General features: G+C 48.1%; 1 protein-coding gene across 1 annotated transcript in view; it reads right to left on the bottom strand.

Moving 5' to 3' along the window:
• The window catches only part of NAT8L (N-acetyltransferase 8 like), a 109,141-nt gene that overhangs the window by 68,299 nt on the left and 28,170 nt on the right, over positions 1–12,672 (bottom strand). The window contains exon 2 of the mRNA XM_075346809.1: positions 11,110–11,274. Coding sequence (XP_075202924.1) covers positions 11,110–11,274 — 165 coding nt within the window. The remainder of the gene's footprint in view (positions 1–11,109; positions 11,275–12,672) is intronic.

The following is a 12,672-nucleotide window of genomic DNA, read 5'->3' as shown; positions in this document are numbered from 1 at the left end:
CGCGGGCGGGGAGGAGGGTGTCAGCACACCGCGCTCACCCCTTCTGCTCAGGTCCGGCAGCTGCCCAGTGGTGGCTCGAGCGGTGGGCCGGATCCCGGGATTTCTCGAGCGGCACTCCTCGCCCGTGAGTGAAAGGGGGTTGTTTGTTGGGTGTGGGGATTGTGATAGTTCGTGACGCCACCCACGGTTGTGGTGATTTCACCACCGCTGCTCAATGTGGGGATCCCGGGGATGGTGATGTGGAGCAGCCAGTTGTTGTGTTGCCCCTCCGTGGGTAGGGGTCGGCGATCCCGGGGCCCAGTGGGGTGCAGGGGCAGCGCTGTGCCTTGCGGCACTGAGGTACTCACTCAGCCAGTAAACACGACACAGTTCTCGGTAAACAAACGGCTGGTTGGACGGGTCCCTCGGACGGTTCACGGTGCTGCGGTTCCCTGCAGTTAGTGGTGACGGTCTCTTCCCTGCACCTTTGAAATGTCTGTTTGGTAGCGGTGGATTCCCACCGGTTACCCGCTCCCCGACTGCAATCTGTGCCGGAGGAGCTCCACACTTTGCCCGCAGGCGCCGGCCCTGGGAAACTGGTGCCTTGGCGGTGGCGGTATCTCCCCGTTGTGGTTGGACCTTTGCTGTCAATCAGGACTTGCTTGTTGGGGGATCTACATCCCCTTCACTAACGGATTTAGCAATTTACAGCGACTCCAAGCCTTGCTGGGATCCGAAAGCCCCTGCTTTGGTGCTGACCGCCCTTTGTATACTGCTCCAGGCCCCCGGATACACACAGCCTCCGTGGCCCTTCCAGCAACCTCCAGACAGTCCCACTGCAGATCTTCACCACTGTCTACTGACCTTGCTGGCTCCGTCTGGGCACACAGCCACAGACCAACTTCAGGCTCTCTTTCTTTGCTTCACTGCTGTTTCACTCTAGCTCCCTCCTGAGCTACCCTCTGTTCACCTCCTACTCCTGCTCCTTCCTGAGCTTACTCTCTCTTGTTTACTCAAGCTCGTCCCTGAGCTATCTCTCCACTCCTTCCACTTCCTCCTCCCTGACTAGACTCCTGGTTACTTCCTACACAAGAAAAGAAGCGATCAGACTTCCAGTACCAATAATAAATATTTATTGTGAGCATTACATAAGGCACAGTGACAAGCATACAACAGGGTGCTCAATCCGGTGAAACCATAGATGGGTGGTTGGGAAGGAAGGAAAAGATGGTAAGAAGCCCCCAATCCGTATCACAGTGGTTACTCAGAACCTAAAATGGTAATTATATACTCCAGGAGTGCTCAATAGACAAATCTCCATATCACATTGGTTACTGTGAACCTAATATGCCGATTAGAACTCCAGGAGTATACCATGCTCAAACCTCCCATGTGAGACATTACCACAATTTAAACCCAATGGTAGTATAGAGTGTTGCAATAACTTACCAGGGAAGATCTCTCAGGTAACACCGGATGGCACCCCCACCCGACGAACGTCCGTTTCGGCGGATGCCTACGTCAGGGGTGGTGTCACCTGGTTACTTCCTGCCTCCAGAGTTGTGAGCTCCTCGGTGGGCGGAGCCAACCGCCTGGCCCACCCCCTGGTGTGCATCATCAGACTCCTGGAGGAAGGCAACAAGGGTTTGTGGGTTAGCTGGTGTACCTACAGGGAATGTGGGGTGCGTGTGTGTTGTTATCTGTGTCCCCTGGCTTGCCCAGGGCGACACATCAGCATTCAGGTGCCGGCCAAGGAAGTTTACAGGTCCCTGATTAATCTGCACTTTGGAGTAGCGAAACGCGTGGAGTGTGTTTCCCTGAATTTCCTGACTCTCCCCACCCTCTTGACAGTATCGGATTATGATTCTTTATTCAAAATTTTAGAAATTTGTGGTCCTCTACTGATGTTATAAACGCATTCCCAACTTGACAACCCCTTTAACTACAGCAAATCTATTGACCATCTGTTTTTGCAGGGGAAAGCAGGTATTAAAATTTTTCCTCTACAAGTATATAAAACAACATGGTACCCCTTGAAATCAATATGGTCCCCTTTTTCAGAAAGAGACCCTGGCAACCATATAGTAACTCTCCATTTTGATTAATAATTGGCAGAACAGTCGCTCCTGGGTGAAAACCAAGCAACAATGTTGTGGGCAGGGGACAGACCGTGGCAACGGGGGGATGGATGCTCGGGACGCTCAGATCCGGGGTCGTTGCGGTGGTGCAAGGAGAAACCGGATCCAGAGCCCGATCACCCAGCTGTCACCCGCAAGTGAAAAGGGGGGATATATATACAGGGGAGGTGGTGTCAATGACGCCACCGGTGGGTTGCGGTGATTGTTGGTGACACCACCACTGCCTTGGTATGGGGTGCCCGGGGCCGATGAAACGGGGCAGCAGGATGGTATCCCCTCCACGGGTAGGGGAGGTGTTGTCCTGGGGCCCAGGTGTCGGTAAGATAGTGATGGGGGCGCAGTCTGCGGTGATGGACTGGATGGGATGCCCGGGGCCGATGGAACGGGGCAGCAGGAAGGTATCACCTCCACGGTTAGGGGAGGTGTAGTTCCGAGGCCCAGGTGTAGATGGAATAGAGTGCTGGGGCGCAGTCTGTGGTGATGAACCGGATGATGCCGGTGTACTCACTGCTTTGAATAAAGTCACACAGAGTCCAGAAAGTAAACCAACTGCCAGTAACCGGTAGCCTCCAAAGGGGTGTGCTCGGGTCCCGCACACCGGTGTACAGAACAGGGGTTCTTTCCTCCTGCACTTTAGGTTGGTGTCTTGTGTGTTGACTAGTCCGCATGAAACGGGGAAAGTCCACTCCCGGTGTCTTTGCTGTGGGAGCTGTGGCCCGTGAGAACTGACCCGTGGGATCTTAGCAGGCACTTTCAGACGCCCTATCCCCCTCGTTGGGCTTCCGTCTCACTCTATCTGGGCTTTTAGTGGGACAAGACTTGGAATCTTGTCCCGTGCTGGTTAACTGGAAAGGTGCTTGCAGCTGTCCTCACCCTAGGGTCCAGGTACCTTGACTGTGCACGGCCTCCGGACCGGATTCCCGCTGTCGGCACCGGCGGCCTACAACCCTGCCCTGGTTCACATAAGGTCTCCCGCGACCGGATCTCCGTCGCCTGTGGCTCTGCTCTGCCGTCTGCCACCTAGTTGTCACGTCCCCAACGGAGTCCGCTCCTGCGACTTCTGCTCCGATCGCCAGACGACGCCATGTTCCCACCATGGATAGTGCTGGTGATGGGAGAGGAGTCGGTGCCCGTGGCTCTGTGGAGCACAGGCTCCGCTCATCCACTAGGCTGGGTTTCCCTGGAACCTGAAGTTTCCAACATTCACCTGTAGCCAATGCGAAGACACCACACCCTTCTTATTCCCCCTCCTGTCACATGACCACTGCCAGAGATAGTTCTGATTTCCTGGCTCCTGGTCCGCCCTATTCTGTTTTGTGATTCCTGTGTGCTGACTTCTGCGTGTTTTCTGACTACCCTTCTGCCTGCTGTTTTTGTACCTCGCTGCCCGATCCGGATTTGACCTCTGCTGTGTTTTCTGATTACGTCCTTGTCTGCCGATTCTGTCCCTGTTCTGCTAATCCTGGTTTGACCCTGCCTGACGACTACTCTCATCGGACTGCTGCCTTCCACAGGTAATGATCTCCAGGGCCCTGTGTAATTCCAAATCCCTGAATAGGGGTTAAAGAGTTTCAGGGATCTGGGGGTCTTGCTTGGTGAGTGGCTTCCCTCTAGTCTGTCCATTACATCCCACCTGAGTCTGTTGATCTAGGCAGGCGTTACACTAGTCAGCTGAAGTAGTCCAGTAGTCCGGGAGCTACAACCCCCGACTACAGACTTCTACTGTCCTCTCACTTCAACTCCTGCACTCTCCTACCCTTTATTTTCTCCTTCTCTTTCTGTCTTGTTCCCTTCCCTGACACCTCAGAACCCCTAAGTGGGCGTAACCATCTGCCTGGCCCCGCCCACTGGTGTGTCCCTATTGTTCTCGGGGGGGTGACTAGGCTTTGTGGCTGGTGTTGTGTACCTGTGTGGGGTTGTGATGGAGGACCAAAGAGGAGGGAATCCTGCACCAAGAAGAGGGGTGCAGTCATCTGTGACAACCTGATTTTGTCAGGGCGTCACAACGACAACACTTTGTCCGAGATTTTGACATTCCTTTGTGGTTATCCGGGTTTGCTTCCAATGGCATTCTTTGTAATGTATATATGTAACAGGATTGAAACAGAAGTGTCCAAAGTGGGCACCTCCTACGACGGCCTACTCGGTCATATAGTCATGACTTTGTACATTTGGTCAAGACCTAAGAAACATTAAAAGAAATTAGGACTTCCAGGATCTTTACAATCTGAGATAGATGGCAAAGCCCCCTGTTTCTACTACATTTAGCCGGTTTGCCTTTTAGCCACAGGATGGAAGTAGCGTTATCCAATGTAGAAGGAAATGTTCTAGTCGTGACGATGACACAGTTGAGGAAACCCAGATATACATTCCTGAGCAGTTACATCCCAAGTAACATCCCTAAGACATCAATAAATGCCCTGAAGAAATGGGATCCATTATTAGATCAGTATCGTCATCTATACAACAGAGAGGATCTAATGGAGGCAGAAGTTATAAGAGGGCTCCGTTGTGACCCTAAAATACATCATCTGGCAAAGTATGAAAAAAAACCCCCAAAAAATGTTTCTCTAAAGTTGGTTATCTCAGGATATGTCAAGCCAAGACAAAAAGTATAGCAGTCATCTATATACAGTATATAGGGTAATGATATGGGGTGTACTACTTTGTGTTACCTTGAAACCCCTTCTTCATGTCAAGGTGCACAAAGAATAGCATAGACCCCCATTGAGCTCAATGGTTGTTGATTTCAGGTTAATTTCCCAATAACTATTAAAGGGATAGGGAGATAAAAAATATTGTACTGGCACACTTCTGTTCCACATCCTCACACTACCTGTAATTCAGTGTGAAACCAGAGCTGCTCTTTGTTGCTCCCCCTCTCCTCTGGAATGGTATATCACACACCAGGGGGCAGGGATTACTCCATGCTATTGGTAACAGCCAGCCCCCTGATAATATGTACTTCTGTTCAGTCTGAGAGCAGGGGGCGTGATGGGGCATAGAAAAATGGGGTGCGTCTTACAAACTGCATATGGCTTATGGGGGCGCTATTGATCTGTGGGCTGCTTTGAATAGCCGGCGGTTGATGTGATGAACTTCAAGAAAATGGCTGAGGGGGTCAATCTGCGCATGCGCCGCCTCTACGGCCATTTACTTGAAGTTCATTGGGTCAACGACCGTCGATTCAATGCAGTCTGCCGGCAGATCAATGGCGCTTGCCGCCACGACAACCGACGAGCCCACAGTATCACCGACCCTCCGTTGCCACACACTGACCCTCTTGAACCGCGACACCCCCTTCTCCGAGTCCGCCAGCAGATCAGTGGTGCCCGCTACCGTGACACCCTAAGAGCCTGCAGTATCGCCGACCCTCCTGAGCCACGACACCTCCTCCTCCTCCAAATCCGCAACATTGCCGACCCTGCTTCCTGAGAACTTCTTGAGCCGCTCCCCCCTGGTGACCTAATATAATCGGCACTAGGATTATAAGATGGACCCTCATTTTAACAGTACCAATTATTTTTTTCCTATATTCCTACCCCAAATTTGGGGTGCATCTTATAATCCGGTGCGTCTTATAAAATGAAAAATAAGGTAACTATTAACAGGGGCTGGCTGTTAACAGCAGGGTCAAGCTCCACTATGCCCCCTGTTCTCAGATTGCTGGGAATAAACTATTATCAGGGCGCTGGCTGTTACCAACAGCATGGAGCAGGCCACGTTCACTGGTGTGTGATGTACCGTCCCAGAGGGGAGGGGGAGCACCAAGGAGCTGCTACAGCATCACACTGAATTACAGGTAGTGTGAGGATATGGAACAGCACTGTGCATCTCATCTTTATAGTTTATGACGGCGGACCTGTTACAATATTAATGTTTACAGTATTCTGAGAACCTGTAAAATATAACAGAATGTCCTTGTCTTCTTGTCCTTGTGTGACCACATCATAAACTGAGGAGTGGCTTGAACCCTTACAGGACATCAGTAGACTTTGTCACAATGAGGTTATCTGTTAACGAAACCAGTTTACCAATTACAACTGCTTTTCTATATGTTTCCATCAACCACATTGATTACAAAGGACGGATCATCTCCTCACCGGTAAAACATTCCGATCTGCTGGCAACAATCTGAATCCTACCTTCCCTTACTTTTCTAATAAAAGACCCTTGCAAAATATAGGCTGTAATTATTACTTAGGACAGAATATGTTGCTGTGGAAATAAATTATTGAATAGGTAGAAAAATCCAACCTGTCCAATTACAGTTTAACTTTTTGAGAGATATTGTCAATAATCAACAGACCCCATGAAGTCTCATGTCTAAAGACCATCATATATATTACATGAAAGGCGACAAAACCTGTCAGTCGGCAAAAAGAAGGGTGATTGACCAGGTGGGATTTCAATGCCCAATCTTTGTGTTTTCAGAGGAGATAAGATGTGGTGGCAACTCTCTCCCCATTGGAATCACATGAACACTTGTGCAGGTGCTGAACTGTATGGAGGAGTCGGGAGAGGTCAAGAAGCTATCTCATCTGTATGGTCAACCTGAGAGGACACTGTCGGCTCATTATATCCCACCACCCAAACTGTCGGCTCTTTATACCCCACCACCCAAACTGTCAGCTTATTGTACCCCACCACCCAAACTGTCACCTCATTATACCCCACCACCCAAAGTGTCAGCTCATTATACCCCACCACTAAAACTGTCAGCTTATTATACCCCACCACCCAAACTGTCAGCTTATTATACCCCACCACCCAAACTGTCAGCTTATTATAACCCCCCAACCAAACGGTAGGCTCTGCTACATGTTTAATAGATGGACAGAAAAAGTTTTCGAACTGGGTTTTATTTGTTTTTTGAATATTTGTGATTACTAGACAAAAAAAATAAAGAAGATATAGAGAAAGATAAAAATGGAGATGTAGGTAAGCCACATGGTTGAACGTAGCATTGTTAAAACCTGTGCACAGGGGCCCAAGAGGTGAGGGGGCCACTAACACCTCCAAAGGGGATGGATATGAGGAGCTGCTGGATGGCAAAGCAAAGGGCTCAAATACTGATCTTCCACAGGGGTAAGAATGATAGACAGACAAACAGATAGATGGATAGATAGATAGATAGATAGATAGATAGAGGGATAGATGACATGCAGATTTGGTCCACAAACTGTACCCAAATTCCAGGCACATTTATGGGAGGTGAGAGGCCCCCAAGTGTCCCGTTAGACCCTTTAAAACCATTTACATCAGTATGGTCTGCGTGCTAGACGACCTGCAAGGTACCTGACCACTCCACCATTCATAGGAATCATCTACACTGGACGAGGGACCAGTGGCCTCAGCGCTGGTCATTGATGAAGGTCGATTCCCTCTGAGCAGAAATGATGACCGCCAACGATGTAGGAAACGTCAACAGCCACTGTTGTCACCTGATGAGCCTTTGGTAGTGTTACAGTAAGGGTAGGCGTGTTTGGTCACTACAGAGTGGCCCTACACTGTGACTGGTACAGTGACAGCCCCTACTACTGGAATAACATCATTAATCAGTCATTGTGCCTCTGCATGAACAACACCGGCCTAATGTCATCTTCATGGACGACAATGCTCCAGCTCATTATTAGGGAACGGCTCCTGGAGACTGGAGCACCTCAGATGGAGCGGCTGCACTTTCTCAAGACCTGAAATCCATAAAAAACCTTTGGTATTACCTGAGCCACCGTGTAGAGGCCGTAACTCTGCACCCCAGAACCTCAATGAGCTGAGGGTCGCCCTTCTAGAAGACTGGGACGCCAGCCTTCACAGACAGTAACTCCACTTGTGACCAGCAGGAGGCGTCGTTATCAGCTATAATTAATGCTCAAGGCCCCATGACAAGTTATTGAGACATTGACATGTTTGGGGGGGTGTACCCACCACTGGTGTTGGCTTTTGCTTCAATAAATTGTGTGAGATGAGGAAATCTAAATTGGAGCAACTGTCATGATAAAATATCACTGTAGTGAGAACTTTTTACATAAATTTCACTCGAAACCCAAATATCCTGAACTTTGTGAGTAGTGTACTGTATATATAAGGTGTAATCGGAGCCTGTAGGTATATTACGTCACATCAAGCAGTAAATGATTACATTCAGGCAAGCAACAAACCCAACACTCTCCTGTATATATACAGCATACTGTATATATATATGTGTGTATATATATATATATATATATATATATATATATATATATATAAAACCACCTCTACACGTATGCGAGAAGATCCTTAGTATGCTCAGATTTCCTGTGACAGGTTTTCAGTTTCTCCTCTAAAACTGGTCAAAAAACACTTTCCCTCCTCGGGGGTAATCTTAGATAGATTTCAGATTTCCTTGTATAAGTACGCATTAGTATCACACGTAATAAACATATATAAATATATATTTGTAGAATACATACACATAATACATACAGTGACATGCAAAAGTTTGGGCGCCCGTGGTCAAAATTCCTGTTATTGTGAACAGCTAAGTAAGTTGAAGATGAAATGATCTCTAAAAGGCATAAAGTTAAGATGACACATTTCCTTTTTATTTTAGGTAAAAAAAAAATATATATTTTCATATTTTACATTTTAAAAATTACAAAAAGGAAAATGGACAGATGCAAAAGTTTGCACTTCCTTGTAGATGCGTGTTCACATAACTTTGACCAAGTTTTCAGACCTTAATTAGCCTCTTAGGGTTATGGCTTGTTCACTATCATCATTAGGAATGGCCAGATGATGTAAATTTCATAGCTATATAAAAACCAAGCCTCCTCTAACCTCGTGCCAACAAACAGCAGCCATGGGTTCTTCTAAGCAGCTGCCTAGCACTCTGAAAATGAAAATGGAGGAGGCCCACAAAAGCAGGAGAAGATTATAAGAAGATAGCAAAGCATTTTCAAGTTACCCTTTCCTAAGTTTGAAAAGTAATTGAGAAATGGCTGTTACCTGGAACAGTGGAGGTCAAGATAAGATCTGGAAGACCAAGCAAAATTTCTGTGAGACCTGCTCGTAGGATTGCTAGAGAGGAAAATCAGAACCCCTGCTTGACTGCAAAAGACCTTCAGGAAGATTTAGCAGACTCTGGAGTTGTGGTACATTGTTCTACTATTTAGAGACACCTGATCAAATATGGCCTTCATGGAAGAGTCATCAGTAGAAAACCTTTCCTTTGTCCTCACCATAATATCCAGCATCAGGAGTCCGCCAAGAACAACTAAACAAGCCTGATGCATTTTGGAAGCAAGTCCTGTGGACCGATGAGGTTAAAGTAGAACTTTTGCCACAATAATGAAAGGTGTGTGTGGAGGAAAAAATGGCACAGAATTTCAGGAAAAGAATATCTCGCCAACCATTAAGCATGGAGGTGGATCAATCATGCTTTGGGGTTGTATTGCAGCCAATGGCACTGGAACATTTTATGGGAAGAGGGAAGAATGGATTCAATGAAATTTTAACAAATTCTTGATGCAAACATAACATCTGTAAATCAGCTGAGGCTGAAGAGAGGAGAAAGACGATAGCTACTACAAATGGATAATAATCTTAAACACACATCAAAATCCACAATAGATGACCTCAAAAGGCCCAAGGTGAAGGTTTTACAATGGTCTTCACAGTCCCCTGATCTGAACATTATTGAAAATCTGTGGCTAGACCTCAAAACAGCAGTGCATGCAAAACGAGCTAGAAATCTCACAGAACTGGAAAACGAGCCAGGAATCTCACAAAACTGGAATACGAGCTAGGAATCTCACAAAACTGGAAGATGAGCTAGGAATCTCACAGAACTGGAAAATGAGTCAGGAATCTCACAGAACTGGAAGATGAGCTAGGAATCTCACAAAACTGGAATACGAGCTAGGAATCTCACAAAACTGGAAGATGAGCTAGGAATCTCACAGAATTGGAAGCCGAGCAAAGAATTTCACAGAACTGGAAGATGAGCTAGGAATCTCACAGAACTGGAAGACGAGCCAGGAATCTCACAGAACTGGAAGACGAGCCAGGAATATCACTGAACTGGAAAATGAGTCAGGAATCTCACAGAACTGGAAGACAAGCCAGGAATCTCACAGAACTGGAAGACGAGCCAGGAATCTCACAGAACTGGAAGACGAGCAAGGAATCTCACAGAACTGGAAGACGAGCCAGGAATCTCTCAGAACTGGAAGACGAGCCAGGAATCTCACAGAGCTAGAAGATGAGCCAGGAATCTCACAGAGCTGGAAGACGTCTCAAACAAAAAATGAAAGACTGTTGGCTGCTACACAAATCATTTACAAGCTTTGATATTGCTAAAGGGGGTGCTCCTGGGTACTAACCATGCAGGGTACCCAAACTTTTGCATCTGCCCATTTTCATTTTTTGTTAATTTTAAAAAGGTAAAAGTTTAATATATATATTTTTTTTTTTGCCTAAAAATGTGTTAATTTTATACCTTTTAGAGATCATTTCATCTTCAACTTCCTCAACTGATCCCAATAACTGTATTTTGACCAGGGGTGCCCAAACTTTTGCATGTCTCATTTCAGAGAGTTGTATGATGTAGTTTGCGATCTTCGCTGTACAGGTAACCGGTTCTCCCAGTGAACCCACCCAGTATCCCACTAGACTCCAGGACACATACATCAATAGGTCACACCCCCATATATAAGTGAAGCCATACCTACCTTGTCGGCTCCTCCGCCCTCCGGGACGCGGAATCGCTGGCGGTGTCTCTTGCAGGCAGATATACACAGATAATAACCATACAATCAGGGTCGCTTTCCTAGCCTAGACAGAACAGCATGCATGGAGACTCCAGGACTTAGTTAAAGAAGAAAAATGAAAAGACGTCTGTGCCATTTCTCAGCGTTGACTCGAAGCAAGAATAAAATGGCTGTCTCGGGGGGAGAGAGGGGTCTCAGCGCAGAATGTTCCTTTATGGTAGAGGGGGGGTTATACTCACCTGGCTGTTTCATGTAATATTGCTCAATATCGGACATGTCCGTGCGTAGAGCGCACCCCAGGTGGTGGAGGATTATTTTCCTACTGTAGTAGTATCTCATGCCCAATAGAATGATGGGCATACAGCACGCCAGCGCCAAGGAGTTGGTCACAACAAAGCATATTACTATGGAGATAAGGAAGAGAAATAAACGATACCTGTCAGAAAAGAGAATTTAGTGTTGATTTCGGAATAGAAAAATCCCAAATAACAAGAAACAGAGAACAACAGACAAAAGGCAGCAGAGATTAACCAGTGCAAGAACACAAATGTATATACACAATGTATATATAAACATTAATCAATACGCGGATGTAGCAGAGCCAAGTTTGTTACTTGATACAAACTATTGTGCCGTTGTAATGCACGCACACTCCTCAGCATCCATGTGCACTCCTCAGCATCCATGCGCACTCCTCAGCATCCATGCGCACTCCTCAGCATCCATGCGCACTCCTCAGCATCCATGTGCACTCCTCAGCATCCATGCGCACTCCTCAGCATCCATGCGCACTCCTTAGCATCCATGCGCACTCCTCAGCATCCATGCGCACTCCTCAGCATCCATGCGCACTCCTCAGCATCCATGCGCACTCCTCAGCATCCATGCGCACTCCTCAGCATCCATGCACCCCTCCTCAGCATCCATGCGCACTCCTCAGCATCCATGCGCACTCCTTAGCATCCATGCGCACTCCTCAGCATCCATGCGCACTCCTCAGCATCCATGCGCACTCCTCAGCATCCATGCGCACTCCTCAGCATCCATGCGCACTTCTCAGCATCCATGCGCACTCCTCAGCATCCATGCGCACTCCTCAGCATCCATGCGCACTCCTCAGCATCCATGCACCCTCCTCAGCATCCATGCGCACTCCTCAGCATCCAAGCGCACTCCTCAGCATCCAAGCGCACTCCTCAGCATCCGTGCGCACTCCTCAGCATCCATGCTCACTCATCAGCATCCATGCACACTCATCAGCATCCATGCACATTCCTCAGCATCCATGCCTACTCCTCAGCACACATGCACACTCCTCAGCATCCATGCCTACTCCTCAGCACTCATGCGCACTCCTCAGCATTCATGCGCACTCGTCAGCATCCATGCGCACTCGTCAGCATCTATGCGCACTCGTCAGCATCCATGCGCGCTCGTCAGCATCCATGCGCGCTCGTCAGCATCCATGCGCACTCCTCACCATCCATGCGCACTCCTCACCATCCATGCGCACTCCTCACCATCCATGCGCACTCTCCTCACCATCCATGCGCACTCCTCACCATCCATGCGCACTCCTCACCATCCATGCGCACTCCTCACCATCCATGCGCACTCCTCACCATCCATGCGCACTCCTCACCATCCATGCGCACTCCTCACCATCCATGCGCACTTCTCAGCATCCATGCGCACTCCTCAGCATCCATGCGCACTCCTCAGCATCCATGCGCACTCCTCAGCATCCATGCGCACTCCTCAGCATCCATGCGCACTCCTCAGCATCCATGCGCACTCCTCAG

The sequence above is a fragment of the Anomaloglossus baeobatrachus genome, chromosome 1 (genome assembly GCF_048569485.1).
Source record: "Anomaloglossus baeobatrachus isolate aAnoBae1 chromosome 1, aAnoBae1.hap1, whole genome shotgun sequence".
Lineage (NCBI taxonomy): Eukaryota > Metazoa > Chordata > Amphibia > Anura > Aromobatidae > Anomaloglossus > Anomaloglossus baeobatrachus.
The sequence above is the reverse complement of the archived record's forward strand: the minus strand, read 5'-3'. Positions and strand labels throughout refer to the sequence as shown.